The sequence below is a fragment of the Onychomys torridus genome, chromosome 8 (assembly GCF_903995425.1).
Source record: "Onychomys torridus chromosome 8, mOncTor1.1, whole genome shotgun sequence".
Classification (NCBI taxonomy): domain Eukaryota; kingdom Metazoa; phylum Chordata; class Mammalia; order Rodentia; family Cricetidae; genus Onychomys; species Onychomys torridus.
The window spans coordinates 42632463-42654832 of record NC_050450.1 but is presented as its reverse complement, the minus strand read 5'-3'; the positions used below and the strand labels follow the sequence as shown (position 1 = coordinate 42654832).

General features: G+C 38.7%; 2 protein-coding genes across 14 annotated transcripts in view; both read right to left on the bottom strand.

The window, feature by feature from the left end:
- Positions 1–7953, bottom strand: part of Rapgef6 (Rap guanine nucleotide exchange factor 6) — a 180525-nt gene extending 172572 nt beyond the window's left edge. For 9 of the 12 annotated variants that reach the window (XM_036195112.1, XM_036195122.1, XM_036195128.1 and 6 more), the window contains exon 1: positions 7681–7917. In XM_036195112.1, the coding sequence (XP_036051005.1) occupies positions 7681–7749 (69 nt within the window). In that variant the 5' untranslated portion in view covers positions 7750–7917. Of the gene's footprint in view, positions 1–7680 lie in introns of all 12 variants that reach the window. The other 3 variants (XM_036195123.1, XM_036195118.1, XM_036195119.1) reach the window with 1 other exon arrangement.
- A 4621-nt stretch (positions 7954–12574) lies between these two features.
- The window catches only part of Fnip1 (folliculin interacting protein 1), an 86374-nt gene continuing 76578 nt past the window's right edge, over positions 12575–22370 (bottom strand). For both annotated transcript variants that reach the window (XM_036195131.1, XM_036195132.1), the window contains 3 exons: positions 20352–20549; positions 17736–17851; positions 12575–15220 (listed from right to left, as the gene is read on the bottom strand). In XM_036195131.1, coding sequence (XP_036051024.1) covers positions 15142–15220; positions 17736–17851; positions 20352–20549 — 393 coding nt within the window. In that variant the 3' untranslated portion in view covers positions 12575–15141. The remainder of the gene's footprint in view (positions 15221–17735; positions 17852–20351; positions 20550–22370) is intronic.

The window sequence follows — 22370 nt, the reverse complement described above, 5'->3', positions numbered from 1 at the left end:
TGCTTGTGCACCCGTGTGCCTGGTACCTAAAGAGATCGTTAGAGGTCATGAATCCCTGGAACAAGAGCTACAAGGTTATGGTTATGAACCACCACGTGGGTGTGGGATTGAACACGTCTCTGAAGAGCAACAAGTGCTCTTAGAGGATGAGCCATTTCTCCAGCCCCCCGCTTTTCTTTAATAAAGATCTCATCTAGAGCTGACATTCCTTTGTATCTAGTTGGACTTACAAATGAAGGTCCAAGGGCCCAGAAGCATAAATACATTTTCTCTCTCCGAGGAACCCTCTGAATGTACACTGGCTGGGAAAGCACACAGCAGGTCTTTGTTCTGCCGCCCTTAGGGTGTACTCACTCAAAAGGGACTCAAGTACAATGATACTCTTTTGCCCGTTAAGAAAAAAACATTTACACTGCAGGCTTACAATCAAAGACTATGTTCTAAATCTGAAGCAGGTTAAGAATTAATGATTAAAAAAAAAAAAGCTAAATATTTCATGTTTCCAATCCTCAGCCCCTCTTTTGTAACAAAAGCAAGCAAGATCTTAAAAAGTTTCTTTTCTTTTTTTCCCCTTTGATTTGAGGTAGAATTGTACTACCACCATATAAGCATGAAATTCTGTCCAACAAAATTTTCCCCTCTCTACTTTTGAGTTAGGATCTCACTGTTGCCCAAGGCTGGGCTTGAACTCATAGCAACTGGCCTCCTAATGGCCTCTTGGTGAATTCTTTGGTGAAAAAATATCAAGTTAAAACTGCCATTTATCTATAACACACTGTGACGTTTCCTGAAAACTGTTTTAAAGCCACACAGAAAAGGAATTTCTATTCTAAAATATAACCAAGTTTCCTCTATTGTCTTCCAAGAACGGCCAGATATTTTACAATCTATTTCATTTTGTTTATAATAGCTATATGTTATTCATCTTATAAGAATATTTTATTTATGTATATGCCATGTGTGTTAAGGTGCCTAAGGAAGCCATTAAGAGAGCATTGGATCCCCTGGAGACTCAGTTCCAGGTGACTGTGAGCTACTTGATAAGGGTGCTGGGAAAATGACACAGATCCCTTGGAAGAACAGCAAGGGCTCTTAATCAGGAGTCATCTCTCTAGCCCTTAATCAACTTATAGGAAAATTTGCAGGTTTGTCAAACCTAAGTCTTTTTATCTCAGCATATCCAACATCAAACTGATAAGACATCACTACTGCAAGAATTATAAAGCATGATAAACTAGAAAACAAGAACACCAGAACACAGGCACTGCCCTCAAGGGCTTCAAAGCCATAGACATACTAGCAATTAGAACACAGTATTAGAACATCAGGCTCGAAGAAGATTCAAAGTATCAGAAACACAGAGCTGAAAAATAAAAAAAGGATACTACAGAAGAGCACCAGTGACAAGATTTCAATGGAACATCAAAGGATAAATTTCTTTCCAGACAGAAGAAATAACAAACCAATACCTGACTACCATTTATTGTCACTTGTAAGCAAGTTGATAAATATTTTACATTACCTCATTTCATTTAGTCCACATAAAAATGCCTCCCAAGTATTTAGATTTTAAAAAGTTAGGTAGCTTTCCTAGAATCACTCAAATACTTTAAGAACACAGTTCTATGTGCACAGCCATCTTAGTCACAACAGTAATCACCTGCAAAAGGCCCTCAAGATCAGACCTGTCAAAGTTCCTCAGGGAAGGAGGGGCTAGGAAGAGTTATTAGACCTTCACCTGAGATTTCAGCCATGCCATCTACCCTAGCTGTATGTAATTCTGCTCTAGCAGCAAATGGTACGGAAGGTGTGGCTAAGCACTCAAACATTGTAAGAAGATGTTATCATCTACAAAGTTCACACTCAAGAACCACACAATTGAGTTAAAAAAAAGTCAGGGAGGGGATCATATTTGAAGGAAGTCTTTGATTTTTGTGTTGGACTGTATTCTCAGCCAGTCACAGTAAGCATGGGCTGTGGCTAGACACACCTGCTGAGAATATAAAGGTGCAAGTTTAACTCAAGAAGGGTGAGGGACTTAAGAGAAAGTTCATCAACAACACTGCAATGAAACTTTATAGTGATGGCAGCTGGTTTGTTTGTTTTTATTTTTTTGGGGGGGGTCACCTATGTGTTAGTAGGCCTATACTTGTGTAAGACTGTTATTCTATCCTATTGTTGGTATCCTATTGGAGTGAGCAGACACTTATTTCTCTCAGGAAAAGTTCACATACACAAAAAAAATTAGGTAACATTTGAAATGGGATCATCTAAATAAAAATTCCAGAGCTTGCAAGGGTGGTTTCATGACAGCGCTAGCCTGTAAATCCAGCACACTTGGGAGGCTAAGGCAGGAGGATCAGCAGGCTCGAGGTCAGTATGGACTATACAGAAAGGTTGAAGTCAGCCTGGACTACATAGTTAGACCCCATCACCAAATGAAACCCCCAAACTCCAAGGCTGATATTACACCACATAATTCCGTAGAGACAGAGAATGTGGTATGATGAACAGTACTCCAAACCACTGTGTATGCATCTGAATTATTAATTGGGCTATGTCTAAACACTGACACCTATATGCTAGTTCAGAAGGTTCTAATTTAAGAAGTGAAAGATTGGCACAGTATTTATTAATAAAAAGTGAGCCTGAGTGTATTTTTTTTTTCCTTTTTTCTTTTTGAGTTGTGATCTCAACTACATTGTCTGGGTCAAACTTAAACTTGTATGGTCAAGTAATCTACCAGTCTCAGCTTCCCTGAATATTAGAACTACAGGCATGTGTATCTAACCGTCTTTGGCTGTGCTGGATATTAAATCCAGGTCCCACACATACTAGTTAGGTGTTCACAACTGAACAGCACCCCAGTTTGAGGCCACCTCTCTTTAATAGCTTTTGTGGTTTTAGAACACTTTTACTTACCAAGACCAGTTTTTAAGCCCACATTTTCCCCTAAAAAATCCTTTAGAAGTGGAAAACCCAAAGGAAAGACTATGTTGTGAAATCTGGATCCATAAAGTAGAACAAATAGCTAGAGAAGTAGAGAACTGTGTAAGTCACAGTCTATCACTCAAGAGTCTAGTTCACTAGGATCTATTACAAAGTTATAAAAACACTGACTTTGAACTTGGCATGGTGGCACATACTTGTAATCCTAGAACTTCAGAAGCTGAGGCAAGAAGATAATGATTTAGGGCACAGCCTAGGCTACATAGTGAGACCCTGTCTCAAAACCAAGCATACCACTGTATTGACTGTGGACTCTCTACCTGCCAGAAACATCTTAAGGGAGAAAGACTTAATCTGTTTTTCACTTTTAGGGGCTATCAGCCCATCATGGCAGGGATTGAATGATGGCAAAAGTGGGCCAATCTGTGTTGGTAGTAAAGGGGGCAGGAGAGTGAAGCAGAGTCCTCAGTTGTTGGATGATCAAGAAGGATCATCAAAAACACTTGGGCTAGAAGTAGGGCTGGACTACAAGGCTGAAAGACCTATCTCCAGTGATCTACTTCTGCCAGTCATGTCCCTGCTCCAAAGGTTCCACAAGAACACTGCCATGAGCTGGGGACAAAGTACTGAAATACAGGAGCCCATGTGTGTGTTGGGGGGTAAGGGGAGGTTGTTCCAAATTCAAGCCATTTGTGGATTTTCACAATGCTGTGTATGTAGGGATTATGTCCTTAATTACATCACTAGTCTGCACTGGCGTCCCAGCCTAAAAAGCGGGTGTGCCCTCTGTGCCCTCTCTTTCCCGCACTCTCTCCTTCTGTATTCTCCCTGCTCCGTGGGGTCCTTCTCTCTCCCTTCCCTCTCTCTCCCCCACTTTTCTCCCAATAAAGCTCTAGAAAGGTAACCATGGCTCATGACTCTTCCGTCACCAATACATCCAGCGCTCTCCTGCAGCAACCAGCCACAAGCACACTGCCGCTTAACCAACAGTGTACTCAGTACACATTCAAGGAAAAGGAAACTAAGTTTAATGAATGAATTTTATTCTCTTCTATTATAACTTTATTTTGGAGAAGGGGTTTTATGTAGTCCAGACTGGATTGGTACTCTTAATTTTCTTGCCTCCACTTCCCAAATGCTGGTATTCCAGGCACGTGTCATCATGCCTAACTTTTAAAAATAAAATTCCCCCAATTCTATCCTAAGAATTGAGTCCAAGTTTTCATATGTGAAACTAAGCTACAGTCCTGTCCCATGCATTTTTATTAACTTGACTCCCATGACACTATTACACTCTGTTTCTGTCTTTAAAAAAAAAAAAAAAAAGATTTATGTATTTTGCTGTGGGATGTTCTTTATGTTAAATGTGTTGCTCTGATTGGTTAATAAATAAAACCCCGATTGGCCAGTAGCCAGGCAGGAAGTATAGGCGGGACAAAGAGAGGAGAATTCTGGGAAGTGAAGGCTGGGGAAGAGAGATACTGCCAGCCACTGCCATGACAAGCAAGATGTAAGGTACCAGTAAGCCACAAGCCACATGGCAACTTATAGACTAATAGAAATGGGTTAATTTAAAATATAAGAACTAGATAACAAGAAGCCTGTTGTGGCCATACAGTTTGTAAGCAATATAAGTCTCTGTGTGTTTACTTGGTTGGGTCTAAGTGGTTGCGGGACTGGCATGTGAGAGAGATTTGATCTGACCGTGGGCCAGGCAGGACTGGATAAAACTCCAGCAACAGTATTTTATGTATGTGAATGTTCTATTTGTATGTATGACAGAAGAGGACATTAGATCCCATTATAGATGGTTGTGAGCCACCGTGTGGTTGCTGGGAATTGAACTCAGGACCTCTGGAAGAGCAGCCAGTGCTCTTAACCGCTGAGCCATCTCTCTAGCTCCCCTGTCTCTTAACCTATATATTCTGTCATTTTTCTAAGACAAGGCACACCACACACATCTCTCAATCTCTCTCTCTCTCTCTGTGTGTGTGCGTGTGTGTGCGTGTGTGTGTGTGTGAGAAGAACTATAACACACATCCCACCCTCACCCATACCCATACCAGGCAGGCCTGGAACCAATGTCAATCTTCCTCCTCAGAGTCCCAAGCTAGGATCCTGATGTGTGACACCTCTTCTATTCTCTATGTATACTCTCTATATTGGTAATTTCATACATTCTCCCAACTGAAAATAATGTCTACAACCCCATGACCATAAATTTTAACTCTTTACTCCAACATTTCTAACGTTCTTTTCAAACTAGACATATTCAAAACATAATTTCTGATCTTCTCCCTCACCAAACTAACTACAGTAAATCTTCTGTACTTTTGTTTTGTGGTGCTAAGGATTAAGCCCAGGATCCCATGGACACTAAGTATGCATTGTACCACTGCACTACATACATCCCAGGACATCTCTGACTGCTCAACTTGTCTTTGGTAACAACTGCAACACTCCATAATTATTCACACAAAAACTGCATAAGCACGTTCAGCTCTTCTCTTTCCCTCAGTCTATACCTAATGTGTTATTAACAAACGCTCCTGGATAGACATCAAAATATTTCCACAAGTTGATGGCTATTTAGAACCTCCATCACTGTTGCTTTCGTCTGAGCTATCATCTCTTACCTCATTTACGCAATAGCTTCTAACTTCCTACTCTTACCCTTGTTCCCACCTAGTCTATACACTCGCTACACAACAGCCAAGAGTAAGAGTCTTTTTAAAAATCTAACTAGTTTCATTCCTGTTTCAAAACCTTTAGATAATAACTCACTCATTTCACTGAAAATAAAAGTCGACATCACTGTCATCGGCATCACCAATCATCATCATCAGTTTAAAAGGTCCTACATGTTGTGTCCTAGCCTACAGCACCATCTCTGACTTCCTACCTACTCTAGCTCATTCTCCACTACTCAAGAGTTCCTTGTTATTCCCGGAATACGTGAAGAGAACATTCTCATCACAGTCTTTTGCAATGACTATTTCCTCTGCTTGCAAAAGCGTTCTCTTCATAAAACTCCACACACAATTCCATTCTTCTGCATCAGTAGAATGTTCATCAAGTCAAGTCAATTCAAATCCCCAAACCAGTTATGATGGACCAGTTCACTACCATCTTTATACAAGCAACGTGCTGATGGGTTCATGATAAAGCTCCAGGTTACTGTGAGCGATTCAAGGATACTGAGTTTTTCTCAAAGACAACAACAAAGTCATGTTACCTAGGATAATAGGAACTTCTTCATTTAAGCTATAATCTAGCTTAGCCTCCCTTTTCACAATTCTCCTTATCCTGTTACTTGAAATAGCCATTACTAGATAGGATATTACATATGGATAACCTACCTTCTTATCTCCTTATGCCATCAGAAGGTAAGAACTATAAGGACTTGTCTATTTTGTTTATCAGAACTTCCTAATGTACAGAATAGAACCTTCAACAGGTTGACAATGAATAATTACCAAATATATTTATAACAGACCCTTAAGAGTCCTCTGCCAGGCGGATTTCTGTGAGTTCGTGGCCAGCTTGGACTACAGAGTTCCAGGACAGGCACCAAAACAACACAGAGAAACCCTGTCTCGAAAAAACAAAACAAAACAAGAGTCCACTAAAAGAATCTTCTGTAGAAATGAGTTTGTGAGAATTTCATCAAATTCTTTATCAAAATAAACCATCACTAGCATTCTTGTTAATTTCTTACTAGTAACCCAAATTCTACACTCATTCAAAAATACAGCCAATGAATCTAAGCGGTTAACTTTCCTTTTAACAATGTTGCTATTCCAGTAAAACCAGATAAAAGTCCTCAACGCAGCACACATGACCAAGCATAACTTAAACAGCCCAGAAAATTTCCTCTGCTTAAAATACTCCCATTTCAAACTAAGTAATTCAGAAGAGACAGAATTACTTAGGGTTTTCCCTCCTTACCGAAATAATATCTACAAATAAAACTTAGAGTACACACTGCAATAATCATCAGCACCACAGAAAAACTGATTCATGGGATTATTAGTAGCCCCTGGAAGTTAATTTTAAAAAGTCGCCTTGTTCCCATGCAAAGATCATAATCTCAACAAACATCGCGCATTACAGTTAAAACCATAACTGTATGGTTTTAATAATGTCATGTCTCAGGGTGTTAGTCCAAAGTTTGAGACTTTTTATGCAAAGCACTATAAATCTGAAATTCGCGTGACTAAGACTTAAAGCATTTCAATTACTGCAACTTGAACAAGACGATCCATTCCATTGACAACGCTTTTGGTTTTTCTTTTGGTATAATACACATAACCACGGATTACAGACGTGTCTTCAAACCAAGGAAACTTATCTAACAATCTGAAGCTTGCCATGGACGACATGAAAAAGCACCTAGGGAACAACTCAGCACTCACCGGTCAGGAGCTTACCGCCTGGCTGGATGCAGAGTCTGCTATGGACTTTGGAAGTCTGTCTTTTGGGGGCAAACGTACAGTATCTGGGAGCACAGCACGCACTGACTATAGTCTGAACTGTCTATTACACATTACAATTCCTAGCTTGTTTTTCAGCCCGCTGGAGCACACACATATTCAAAGCCCGGTAACGGTGCTTTCTTATCAGAGGTACAAGGAAGTCTCCAGCAGGGAGCGGCAGGAAAGGCGCTCACCACCCGGTGCGCGACGACGGCCAGGTCGGGGCCGAGGGGTACGCGCCAGTGCCCGGCCTTACCTCAGGAGTCCGTTCCGGAGGCTTCTTCCTGAGCGCCTGGCGAGCGCCGGGGTCCACGGGCGAGTTCATGTCCGCAGCCCCACGCTCCCCAGCCTGCGTCTAGCTGCCCATTCGCCTGACCCGGTGTGCTCCCGCCCCACCGGGAGGGAACTGAGAACTGTCGCAGGGTCCAAACTCAAGCAAACAAGTCTTCGCAACGCCCGCCCAGGGCCTCAGCCCACGCGCGACTGGCCAGAAAGACGCCTGCGCGGGGGCGAGGGAGGGCGAGTGCGCACGCGCACAATGCGCACGCTGACGCCCGCCTAGCCGTGACGTAAAGAGTTGGGGTGGAGGGAGGTGGGTGGGAACGAGCGGCTAGGCTTTCATCGCGAGAGTCGGTCACGGGATTGTAGCTTCCGCATCCCCCCCTCGCTTCCCGGCTGGGGTTCCGGAAGTGCTATGAAGGCCTCTCGAAAAATAGCCGGTGGGATTGAGGTATGGGGAAGGCACTCAGGACGTGCACCTTAGCACCCGAGTCCGGAAGCGGCGGGGCTCTCAAGGCTCGTGGAAGTCGAGGCCCCCATTCAGCAAGCCACGGATCTCGGGGCAGTACCCGCGCTCTCATCACTATTTTGAAAAGCAAAACCGAACCACGAAATCGCTAGTGAAAGCTGCCCACAAAAGTGTTTTCAAGACTGGAGATAATAATTCAAGGGGTAGCCTGCTGGCCTACCACGCACCAGGATGTCTTGGACCTGATGGTGGATGCCTCAGTGGCTGGATGTAGCTCAGGATCTTCCTTTAAAGGGCTTATGACCTAAAAGCCTCAGGTGGGCTGAAAAACTCCAGATAGGAAAGTTAACAGATAACACCTGTGGGCTATCAGGATCCTGGAAGCTTCTGATAAAGTCAGCATACCAACCTCTCATGGTATTTGCCACTTTGAGACTGTTGGGGAACCTACCTGCAGATGTAATCTTACATCTTGTTCCTTTTTTCCGTCCTATAAAACCCACAAGCCCTCTGTACCACGTGTGCAGTCTCCACTTCCGTGGAGAAACTGCTGTTCTTCACTTGTTCTGATTAAAGGACAAATCTGCTTCTGTAGATGTAAATCTGCCTTTTATTTCCACGTGCCTCCATCAATCCTGATCTAACATCCTTGACTACTAAAGAATGGGTGGGCCCAACTCAGGCCAGGCGCAGCTGCTTTAACCTAACCTGTGTTCAGAGCAGGCCTTTCCACTCTGGTTTTCTTCAGGTGGCTGGGTTTAAGTTGCCTAGAGCCAATGAGTGCTTTTTCATTGAATTTTACATTCTAGTGTCTTCCTAAAATATAGCTTCAGCTTGTTTACTTGTCCTTTGGCAAGAAAAGTTGCAAAGACTTGAGTATCAGTTTAACTCTTCCTGTTGGGATAAAAAATACTCCGATAAAAGGGTTAATTTTGGCCCACAGGTTGAGCTGAAATTAACGGGGTTGCGAACAGCTGAACAAGAGTGCTGGGAACTGAATTTGGGCCCTCTCCAAGTGCACTGCTTGCTCTTAAACCACAGAGCCATTTCTGCTGCTCTTTGTTGTTGTTTGTTTTTTTTTTTAATTTGTGTGTGTGCCTCTGTGCTCATGTGGGGGTCTGGAGACATCTTAAAGGAGAGTGGTTTTTCTTCCACCATCTGGGCCCTGGGGACCAAACCCAGATTATCTTGGTAGCATGTGCCTTTTCCTGCTGAGCCATGGTGGCAGAGGTGTAAAGTTCGCTTTGTCCACAATCAGGGAATAGGGCATTATGAATTCTCTTGCTCAGCTGGCCTTTTATTCAGTAAGTACCCCAGGCCCATGAAACCGAAGAGTAGGTCATCCCTACCTTAATTAGCCCAATCTTGAAACTCCCTCACAGACATGCCCAGAGATTTATCTCCTGGGTGATTCCAGATTCTGTCAAATAGATTACCTGTGTTAGCCATCACAGACTGTTTGAACAGTAAAGGTTAAGTGACAGAATTCCAGAATCCATCATTTTGGGATAGTTATTTAGTACCATTATCAGAGCACAGGTGAACCACACTAGTCACACTATTCCTTGTAAGGCATTCCTTCTGGCATTTCATTTATGTAGAATTTTAAAAGTTGAGGGCTCTGACCACATCTAGCTACATCATAGTATTTTCCAGAGTAAGTTAACTAGGGAACTTAAGAGTCTTATGATTAGACAGACATGTTTTCCAATAACGATTCACAGTACTTTTCTTGTGGCAAGGTAAGAATCTCTAATAAAAAGAACAGGAGAGTTCAGGCTGTAACATTTCAGAGTAATGACAGTGCTGTATTTTCCGTTGGACCCTGGGGCTTGCCCAAACTTGAAGTTTACATCATGCCATTAGCACATCTTTTTTGAGGTTTGGGCACAAAAGCCCTGATGGCTCAGTCACTACAGAAATAAACTGAGAAAACGTTATACGGTACTTGTGCTGGTTAATTTTCCTGTCAGCTGACATAAGTTAAGGGAACCTCAATTGAGAAAATGCCTCCATCAGATTGGAGTGTGGGCAAGTCTGTTTGGGGGGAGCATTTCCTTGATTAATGATTGAGATGGAGCACTCAGCCCACTGTGGGTGGTGCCACTCCTGGGTTCTGTAAGCAATCAAACCCAACAAGTTAGTAAATAGTGTTCCTTCATAGTCTTTGTGTGACTTCCTGCCTTGGCTTCCCTATGAGAGGAAAGCAAACCCTTTCCTCCACAGGTTGCTTTGCTCACTGTTTTATCATGGAATAGAAAGTAGCTAGGACTGTGTTGCAAGTGACCTGCATCATTTTTGTGTATATAAACTAGATTCCAAAGGTCAGTCTCAAATCATATGCTTCGCTTCCCCCGAAGATTAATATTCATCATAATAGTTTGAAAAAGGGGAAAAAAACCCAAGAGCTTGATCATTATAAACTTGAACTTTGCAGACAATTAGACCTGAATTTAAGTTTTAGTTAGGAAAGAAAGTTGTTTCCCAGTGTTGAGGATCCAACCTAGGGCAAGCATTTTTTTTACTGTTATGAACTCAGTCCCAAAGCTATTTAATGTATCTCTGAACAACATCTCTATGGAAATAGTGGGCTTTCAGGGTTCTCAAGATTATGAGTTAAATCATGTGAATCATTTAGTGAGTTGCCAGTACAATCCAAACATTGCTACCGTTTCTATTTCTTCTAGAAAATGATTTCTCTAAAATGCAAGTTAAAGTTTGAATAATTTGGATAGTTTTGATGTAATTAAAAATTCTTATTAAAAAAAACAAGAAATAAAATTTGGTTTATTTTAAATTTGTATTATTTATGTGTATGAATGTTGTGCCTACATGTATGTATATTTGGTGCCCCTGGAGGCTGGAAGAAGACAAATGATTCCCTAGAATTGGAAGTATAGATGTTTGGGAACCACCACGTGGATGTTGGGACTAGAACTTAGGACAAGTGTTCTTAACCATCTCTCCAGCTCCTGATGGTTTATCTTAAAAATAAAAGTATCTTGAGTCAACTTAGGTCCAATCACAAACAGAAAACAATAGACCCCTGCTGGCAGCATCCTAAACTAGTTACCCTAACTCAAACTCAGCTAGTCTAGCTATCCCCTAAAAGTTTAGAATAGAAAATTACTAACAGCCAAGCTTGCCTAATGGTTTGTAGACAGGACAAGGTCATATCCCTGATAAGCTGCAACTTCTAAGTCTTTACTGGCCTTCAGCTCAGGCTTGGCCTAGGCCCCGCTTCTACACAGCTAAAAAAAAAAAACTTGGATAGTTTGCCATCTGACACCCCAAGTAGCTGGGAGAACTTTCTGGTCTAAGAGACAAGATAGACTTTACAGGAGACTGTATGACTTTATATAACCAGGTTAAATCCTCTGTATCTTACTCAATTTCTAATTAGCAAAATCAATATTCCATGCTACTTGGAAATGTTACATAACTTCTGAAAGTTTTTAGGAACAGCTCATAAATAATTGATCCTTGCATTCCTAATGTTTGACTCTCCATTGCTTTAAAACAGCATGCTTCTATGTTTAAATGTAAAAGCGATACAGTTCATTAATATGTGAGATGGGTTTCTCGCCTAGCTAGTACTGCCTCAAGGCTTAACTCAATTCAACCTAACTTAAGGAAGCAGCTTCCCAACAAACCTAGTCAAGGTAAAATTACTGCTGCAGAGCAGATACCAAGGATGGATAAAGTGCTGAATCCCACATGATGCACAAAAGGACACATTTGCTCAGAGTTACATCCAAATTAGGGAGCAAAGCAGTGCCAGACTCCATACCAATAGTTGTAGTTTAATTGTAAAATTAATGGTCATTTGTTTTGAATAAAATGTTCTTAAATAGGTTTACATGGTGTCTCTTGGTTTGGATTTAAAATTTCAATTTATCACTGTGGGTAAAGTTGGGTATTATGAATGAATATATCAGTGTATTTGGGGCACTATAATTACAAATAAGTGCATACATAAAAATTCCCCAAACATTATGGTAACTACTCAGATTACATGGTAAAAGGTAGCAATCGAAAAGTTAGTGAGTCTTGGTATTTTTCTATTTTTTTGAGACAGGGTTTCTCTGTATAACAGCTCTGGCTGTCCTGAAACTTGTTTTATAGACCTGGCCTTGAACTCACAGAGATCCATCTGGCTCTGCCTCCTGAGTGCTGGGATTACAGGTGTGTGCCACTACTGTCTGGCCTAGCTAAATTCTTAGTAATCATTATTTTACTTGACTCTCACAAACTAATAAGTATTAACAGATTCTACCAATATAGAAAGGTCATATGCTCAAAGGTATTAAAGCTGGGGCACAAATCTAGGTTGTCTGATATCAGAGTCAAAAAATGTCACATATACCTCACTAACATATGAAAGAAACACAAACATTACCCATCAAATTGACATGTGTGTTTATTGCACAAATTTCCCCTAGAACTGGGAGGTTATTATAATACAGGTATACATTTGAGAAATGTATTCAGAACAAACAAGTATGTACATTTTGTATATTCATCATCTAAATAACTTAAGAGAAAGCAGAACATTCTCATAAGACAGCTACCAGACACAGGCATTATGCAAATTGTTTTTAGTGATCATCTGCATTGTGTGCCAATTGCAACAAAATGAAATCTGTACTAGTATGTTTATTGCACTTAATATTTTCAAATTCAAAGTTAAGACATATTAATAAATGCCAAGATATTTAAAATCAATTAGTTTACATATATGGAAAATTAGTTTTAATCCTATAATATAAAAGATCCCTTTTTAATTTCCCATTACAATGAACAGGTGTTTTTAATATGTAACATATATTTGTACCATTAAGTAGTTGAAAAAATTATTTTAAACAGGCCAAAACTCTTTTCACATTTATCACAGCCACACTGTAAAGAAGTAACAGCTCATTGCTTGGGCTTTGAATAAGTAAAGAATATGATGATAAAGGTATTACAAACTCAGAAATCCTATAAGGACTAGTGAGTCTTTAAGAAACTATAGGCCTTTCCTTTCCAGCAAAGCTGAGTTTTGAGAATAATAGGTGCACAAGCCATTCACTTAAAAAAGACTAGAATTACTAAGTGGTAATGAGAGATTTCAAATAGAACTATGAGAAGTTCCATGATTAAGAAAACATCCCAAAACATTATCTACCTGCTACATATTCTTCTAAGCCACAATCAAAAAATAATGTACAATGACCACAGATGAACTTTTCCAGGTTCTAAATTCTAACAGAAATCTACTCTCTGAATTTCAACAGAATAGAGAACAATCTCACTAACAAATGGGATACAAGGATGCCAAAGCAAGCATATCTATACACTCTTTGGCAGCAAGTCATCCATGGGAGACCCAGGTACTAACTGGAACCAGCTGACAGGACAAGGGCCAACTGCAGGCACCCTAATTTTGGGTTTATGTTCCATTAAAACATTCTACTTATTCTTTTTTAGTTGGAATTCTCCTGAACACACATAAAGAGCAAGGTAAAATTATAACCAGACACTATAAATTCAAGATTCTGAAGACAATAACCACAGAAAATTTTCATTAATTACTGAAAAATTTAAATAGCAAGAATGGATGTGTTATAGTAAATGTACTCAGTAACTGAACAAGCGAGTAGGGCTCTTTTTGTGTTTTTTTGTTTGTTTTTGAGCTAAACAATTTAGAATTAGTCAAGGAAAACAGAAACCAACTTTAATTCTAGCATTATGTGTATCTTAGCCCACACAGGCAGAGTAAGCTATTCAAGTAAACTGAGGTAGTAGAGTATATTGAAAACATTATCTACCCACCTTTTTATTTACATTACTTACAAGAGTTTGGTTCCTTATTTGCCTTTCTTACAAGCAAAAATCTACACTATATACAAAGACAACAACAAATGGTTAAGTGGAAAGCTTTGAAAAACAATCAGTTTTTGAAAACAGGGAACACTTAGAGAAAAGAAAATTTTAAAGTTATTACTTCTACTAGTGTAAATTGAGGATTATTAGCAAATATTCTGCTCATATGGGTTCAATGGTCGATACTGAAATAAAAGTTTGTGGCCACCTGAGCACATTTTAAAAATATTGTATTATTTCTGTGGTTGCTTTGGTGCACTTTTTAATCTTCATTTTATTTATTAAATTAATATGTAAATATCAAATAAGAATTAGCTCATTCTTATAAAACAAATGGTATAAAGTAGTATTATTAGGGAATCTACAACCTTTAGCCTCAAAAAGATTGGCTTTAAATATATTTTAGAGTGTGTGAAACAGAAAATCATCAGAAGGTAGTATTTCAACATTACATACAATACTAGATGAAAAAATATTTTTTAAAAAGGCATGTTTATCAATATTGTATTTCTATCCCTGTTTTAAAAAAATAGATACATATGTACACTTGGATGGGCAACATGACATCTTCACTCATTGTGAGTTTCTTATAATTAACAAGTTGTTTAAAATACTTAAATAAACTAGAAATTAGTTGACCTGAACTGCAAAACAACAAATAAATCAAGGTCTTATAGAATCCTGTATCATAGAAATACAAATTAAAAATTAGTGAAATGAAGATTTCTGATATTTGATCATGAGATATCTATTGCTATTCATGAGTTGTGACATTTTAGAGTTTGCATGAAATTCCTGGAGAGAAATTTCTAGCTACACTTTGACTTTTACAAATGCTACTTGCCTCCCCCCGCCACCCCAATTATTTATTAATTTCACTTGGATGAAATCTACTGCTACCCCGATGTCCAGTTAAAAATAAAAAGCCATCCAGTCTGTGCAGACTATGATATGACACAGCATGATAGAGATGACACATTCACACAGGAGCCTAATGGAGAAAACTAACACAAAAAACAGAAAAGCAACAACTCCACAGAGACACACTGTGCTTGCCTCCTTGGTTTCTATTCAACTTTAAACTGCAGTTAACCTCTAGGCATGTTAAAGGAGTATCTGAGCAACATATGGAGAATGGGTGCTTGCTACAGCAGCCAGAAGAGGAAGGTCACTGGATTCAATCCTGAAATAAAGAAAAGAAAACTCAGTTCAGGCTTTCTATGTATCCAAAATATGAATCTTACAGGTAATGATCACTTCTGTACTATAATCCATCTCAGCACTTAAAGGCTCACTCTGGCCAAAATGAAAAGGGGAAAGAGCTGAAGATAACAACACTTGGAAAATGTCACTAACAGTAGCACCACAGACTCAAGGGAAAAGAAGCTTCTAAATGCAAAGGAAACCAAAGCACAAACACCAGAAAGCACCACAACTGATCTGTCATTTATCTAGGGCCAGATGTGCAAGAAATATAATTTATTAGTAATAATAGTCTGTGTGAGCTTTTAACCAAAATATTTCTATAATACATGCTATAAGTAGTGGAAATTTCTTTAAAATACATCATACCACAAATTATTCAAAGCATGGTAGCAACAATCTGTAACTCTGCAGTAGGGAGACTGAGGTAAGAGAGTCACAAGTTTGAAGTTTAGCTAAGCTACAAAGTAAAGCCCTGCTGGGCGGTGGTGACACACACCTTTAATCTCACCACTCGAGAGGCAGATCTCTGTGAGTTTGAGGCCAGCCTGGTCTACAGAGCGAGATTTAGGACAGGCACCAAAACTACACAGAGAAACCCTGTCTTGAAAAAACAAAAACAAAAAAAACAAAAAAGTAAAGCCCTCCCTCAAAATAAACAAAAAATTAAGAACTCAAATAATTTTCAGAAAAAGAAAAATGGTCAATACATTTAGAAAAAGTTAGATTTAACTTGTTAAGGAATTTAAAGAAAAAAAATCATGCCAACTCAGGAGCAAGAATTCTGAAAGTCTGCTACTCGTTTGGCTAATAGATGATGGCTTCTTGTGCTTATGGGAGTTCAGACTGCAATTTCCAGACAGTATTTAGTGTTAACAAAATTATGTGTATAATTTAATGTGCATATCCTTTAATCAAACATTCTACTTCTAGGAGTAGAATTTATTCTACACAGGTCAAAAAATTTATTTTTATTTCAGCACTGGTTTATAACAGTAAAATATTATAAACCATAAATTATAAAATTGAATGCTATATCACTATTAAAATGAGATCTATTAGTATGCATCCACATTCAGGCTATATTAACTGCATGCTGCACACTGACAGAGTACAAATCAATTTCTATTTTTATACATTGTAAAATTCAGCAACAATAAACAATGTCAACAGTGTTTATCTTAGGGTGGAAGTTGAGGAAAAGATGATGGTAACTTTCCATTTTGTACCATGAACTTGGTTTAAATGTACACTATTTTAAAAATTAGTTTAATTTTCTAAGGTATGAATACAGGTATCACAGTCTCCTCTTGCTCTCTCTCCCCCTCCCCACCTCTCTCCTACTTCCTAGGAAAATAAGATATTGTTACTGATTTTCCAAATACTGCAGAACCATTCTCTAAAAGCCTCATTGGAACTTGAACAAACTTTAGTATAGAATACAAACAGTATTGAAGTCAAAGTATTTAGAGTCATTCCAATTCCTGGTCAGTCCTAACATGTGACAAAGGGCATGCTTATTTACAGTATTGGCCATTTCCAATTTGGATATTGCCTACATACCACAGAACAATTATATAACTCTGGTAGAGTATGTTCTTATGTGTGAGGCTGTAGGGTAAATCCCCAGAACGGATGACAAAAAAAGTTTAGACTTTAATTTGGTTTGTGATATACACTGGATTCTAAATGACTGACACTGATCCCTTTTCCTTTCACAGAAACTGAATTTAGGGGAAAAAATTCTTTAACTCCTTAAACTAGAATTTTATCATGCAAACACAGAACATAAAAAAGCTAATGGAATAAGGCTACATTATTCTTAGAAAACAACTTCCTTTTTCTCCTTAGTTAGCATTTCAGATAGCTGTTATTTTTCCAGGGAGTAACCATAGAGTAGGTCAATATACTATAAAGATCATGGTGAGGAAAAGTGTAACCTGCAGAAAAGAGCAAATACAAATTGAGCATCTTTAATTCCATCAGCTCATTTGAGAGGCAGGGCAGATGCTTACAATAATGTATCTACAACAAATTTAATAAGTAAAACCTGAACACTTATTTTTTCTAAGATTAAAAATTTAGGTTTCTGAATCCACCAGGTTTAAATGAATCCCCAGGGATGTCTTGGCCCTGGAGGAGATAGGAATGGATGGGGTGTGGGGGCGGGGACAGGAGGGGGGAGGACAGGGGAACCCATGGCTGATGTGTAAAATTAAAACACAAATATAATAAATAACAAAAAAAAGAAAAGGAAAAAAAATTAGGTTTAATTACCTCTGACTATATTCTTGACAAAGTACAGGGATGGTGAAAGGGCCAATCATCTATATTAGGGGTGAGAGAATCTGCTTTTCTAGGATTCAGAGAAACCTAACACTAGCAGTGCATAACTTCTGATAGGAAAATCACACAAAACCAAACAACAACCAAAAGCAGTTCTGAGAAACAGGACAAGAGACACAGTAGAGGCGGAAAAGAAACCATGAACATACCCAAGAACCACTCCTAGCTCCTTGACGTGAACACGCATCTGTCCCCTCAGGTACTCGGACAGCATTTTGCTCTTGAAGTATAATTCCTGTAACCGGTCTTCAAGGTGCATTACACACTGCAGTTAGGGAAGAACCAAACTCTGTTAGAAAACTCATTCTCATTCTTTTGAGTAATGTCAAATTTCTTGCCTTGTGGAGGAGCAGACATGAGGGATAACAACAGAATTTCACTATATATCTGAGGTGGCTTTGAATGCCCTACGTAGTTTAGGATAGCTTCAAATTCTTGGGCGCCATGCATATATTACAAGTATACACCACCACACCCAGCTAGCAAATTTCACAGCATCAAGTTTTACACAATTCCATTTGGTCATTCCAACATGAACTATATTCAGAAGAAATTAGGTATGTAGTTTTAGAAGAAAAGTAGCATAAATCTGTTTCTGGTTAATATCAAAGATTAACTACCAAAACATTCTTCTTTTTGAACTTCAATAAAATTTACCATCTCAACCATTTTAAATGTACAATTTACCAGCATTTCAGATGTTGTACAGTGATCGATATTCATTTACAAGACTTTAAAAATATTTTAATTTCAAATCAGATAAATATACATACTCATATCTCAAATAAGTATATATATACTCAGACATATATACATATTCTCTCTGAGTAAAAAACAGTTCACAACAGTTCAAAGAAGGAACAGTAAGTAGACCTTGCAGAATGCAGGGTTTTTTTGGTGTGTGTGTTTTGTTGTTTTTGGCTTTTTGAGACAGGGTTTCTCTGTGTAGTTTTGGTGCCTGTCTTGGATCTTGCTCTGCAGACCAGGCTGGCCTCAAACTCACAGAGATCCACCTGGCTCTGCCTCCCAAGTGCTGGGATTAAAGGCATGTGCCACTGCCACTCAGTGCTGAATGAGTTTTATAACCTAAAATAGCAAAACTTTAAAATACCTACATTTTTTATTTTGCAATTAATATATACATGTTTCCTAAAATAGATGCTTTTTCTTTTTTTCTTTTTTTGCTGGAGCTGAGGACCAAACCCAGGGCCCAAGCGCTCTACCACTGAGTATATCTCTAACCTCTATGTCTTTTTCATACAATTGATATTATATATGTTTGAAGGTGAAAATGTGATTTTCAAGTAATAAACACTAAATTCCTTTCCAGTGAAAATCTGCTACTAAAAGCTCCTGATAAAAACTTGTTTTATAAGTCAGGTGGTAGTAGTGCATGCCTTTAATCTTGGCACTCAGAAGGCAGAGGCAGGTAAATCTATGAGTTGAACTAGTTAGTCTCATCTACAGAGTGAGTTGAGTTCTAGGACAGCCAGGGCTACATGGAGAAACCCTGTCTTGGAAAAAAAAAAAAACCAAACTAAATAAACAAACAAACAAACAACCCCCCCAAAAAAACAACCAAAGCAAAACCAAAAAAAACAAAATCTGTTTTATTACTGGGAAACACAACTGAATGGATGTGGGGGTTCATCAATTGTCTTGTGGTATGTATCTCATCCATAATTCTTGTTTGGGCTAAAAATGCCTTAAGAAAATGTTAACTGCAGAATATGTATATATAAAACAGACAATACAATTTACCTTATTAACTATTACTTATGGGTTTTTTGTTTTGTTTTTGAGACACAGTTTCTCTGTGTAATAGCTCTGGATGTCTTGGAACTCGCTTTGTAGACCAGGCTGGCCTTGAACTCACAGAGATCCGCCTGCCTCCGTCTCCCGAGTGCTGGGACTAAAGGCGTGCGCCACCACCTGGCTTTTATTTATTTATTTTTTAAGATTTATTTATGTATTATGTACACAGAAGAGGGTGCCAGATCTCATTACAGATGGTTGTGAGCCACCATGTGGGTGCTGGGAATTGAACTCAGGACCTCTGGAAGAGCAGTCAGTGCTCTTAACCTCCTCTGAGCCATCTCTCCAGCCCAAAGAAGCAACTTTTTGTTTGTTTTTTTGTTTGTTTGTTTGTTTGTTTGTTTGAATCAGGGTTTCTCTGTGTAGCTTTGGAGCCTGTCCTGGAACTCATTCTGTAGCCCAGGCTGACCTCGAACTCACAGAGATCTGCCTGCTTCTGCCTCCCGAGTGCTGGGATTAAAGGAATGCGCCACTACAGCCCAGCTAATTTATGTTTTTTAATTGGAGATGGAGTCAAGTGTATACCAGGGTAGCTGAAAACTTGCTGTAAAGTCCAGGCTGACCTTGAACTTCTGATTCTCCTGCCTCTGCCAGCTAAATAATGACATTATAGGCAACACCACTCTTAGTTTAAGAGGTGCAGAGGATCAAACCTACGGCTTTGTGCATAGGAGGCAGACAAACATTCTACCTAGGCTATATCCCCTGCCCCAATACAGAGTATTTTCATATAGTTGAGTGACATTAAGAACATCTACAATGTACAACTATAACCACCATTCACTTGAGAATTTCTTTTCATCACAAACTCTTTACCCAACAATAACTTCTCCTTCCCTCCTTCCTCCCTCTAGTAATTACTAGTCTAGTAAGAATATTTAGTATGTACACAGTATGCCAAGTTCACTTAGCAGAGTACTCAAAGGCATTCTAGCCTTATATATACTTACAAAGTTTGGAGACAAGTTGTGTTTATAAAGCTGAAGAGTGGAATGAAGCAGGTTGGAAACAAGACTAGAAACCAACACTTCCTTTCCCAATTTATTATCTGTCACTCGTCTCTGACTGCTGGCGATCTGAACAGTCCACTTATCCATATCAGCTATTATACATACAGCTTCTGCTATTGGTTCATCCAACACTGGATGCTGGAAAGAAAAGAATTCAGTCTATGGTAAGCAAGTTTTCAAAAGTAATATAAGTAGAACAAGTCAATTAATTTTAAAAAAAAGCAGAAAAATATATTAAATAACAGTATCACCAATGAATTCTTGATAGAAAATGGAATAATTAATAACACATACATTGAAGTATTTTATGCATATACTTTGTATTCATCAATAAATCTTTGTGTCCTTAAATCTAGAATTGAATGTTCCCTAGTCTTTTTGATCAGTTCCTTATGCCAGACAACTAGAAGAAAACAGTTTTTAGTTTAAAAAGGCTACATCTTTCAAAATAAGAGGCCTTTTTCTTTCTTCCTTTTTTGACAGAAACTTATTTGCACAAATGAGACAAGTAAAATTCTGCTATATCAGCCATCAATATGCCTCAGAACCACAGGAGTGATTTGGTGATGCCATGAAATACATTATTGCCTCTGTACATTAACTTTTCTATTTTGCCAGGACATGTAGGCAGAATGTAGATATATGTTTAAAGAACAAGTCCACGTGTACTGACTTGACTTATCAAGCTTGACTGTGAAAAGTACAAAGGATTTCTTCTATTCAGTGTATCTTGATCTTATTTAATACTTTTATCACACAGTATTTTCATAATTACAACAGTGAAAAATGCTATTTTAATTGACTGTCTTCATTTGCTTTCTATTGCTATAATAAAAATCATGGCAAAAGGATTTATTTCAGTTTACAGTCAGAGTCCATTATGAAGAAAAGTCTGGACAGGAACTTGAGGCAGCAATTGAAGCAGAGACCAGAGAAACACTGCTTACTGGCTTGCTCAGTCAGCTTTCTTATACAACACAGGACCACACATGCCCCGGGGTAGCATCACCCACATGTGAGCTTGGCCCCCCCACACCAATCATTAATCAAGAAAATACATCACAGACTTGTCTACAGGACAATATGATGGAAATAATTCCTTAATTGAGGTTCCTCCTACTAGATGACTCTAGCTTGTATCAAGTTAGCAAAAACACAACAAACAAACACTAGTACACTGACGTACAGGCCACAAGGCAGAAGGCTCTACTCTTTGACTTCCCCTAAGGGAAGGATACCAAGGATTAAAAACAGAAATTAAGTATGCAGTATACCTATCAGTAATATAGTCCTGCAATGCTAAACATTTCACTATATTTTATTATTTACATAAGTTATGGACATTTTTTTTAGAAACAAAAACAAAACCTATGGCCAAAAAGAAGAGCAACACAAACAAGAGTAAATGGCCTGACTTTTACCATCACAACAATTACACAGCTAAGCCAGATTTGCTCCTACATGATCCCAAGTTGAGGATGTTGGCATCCTCAACATCCATCCTTTTACCCAGTTAATGAACAACTACTTGAAAAACATTCTTTTCTGAACAGCAGACAAGGAAGGTATTAATATTTTAAAAAAGAGTAAAATAAAAATCTAGTTACAGAGTAAGCAGCAATTACTGGAGATGTAGAAGAGAGAACACTGCAATGTACATGAGAACTGCAGGTAAGATGGAGAGGAACATAAACAGTTCCTTAGGAAGAAACATTGTGAGAAGGCTCCAAGTAAATGCATTTGGATAAATTTTTGAGAAATAATATTGAAAAATGGGGGAGAAAAACAGGAAATAAAAAGGCCGGAGAGAGCAAGGCAGGCTGGCACATACCTGTTACCTTAAAACTCAAGACAAAAATTGAAAATTTTAGGTCAGTTTGTGCTATACAGCAAGAATGTTTCAAAACCAAACAAACCCTCAAACTACCAGCACAATAAAAATGAGCAAACAAACACTAT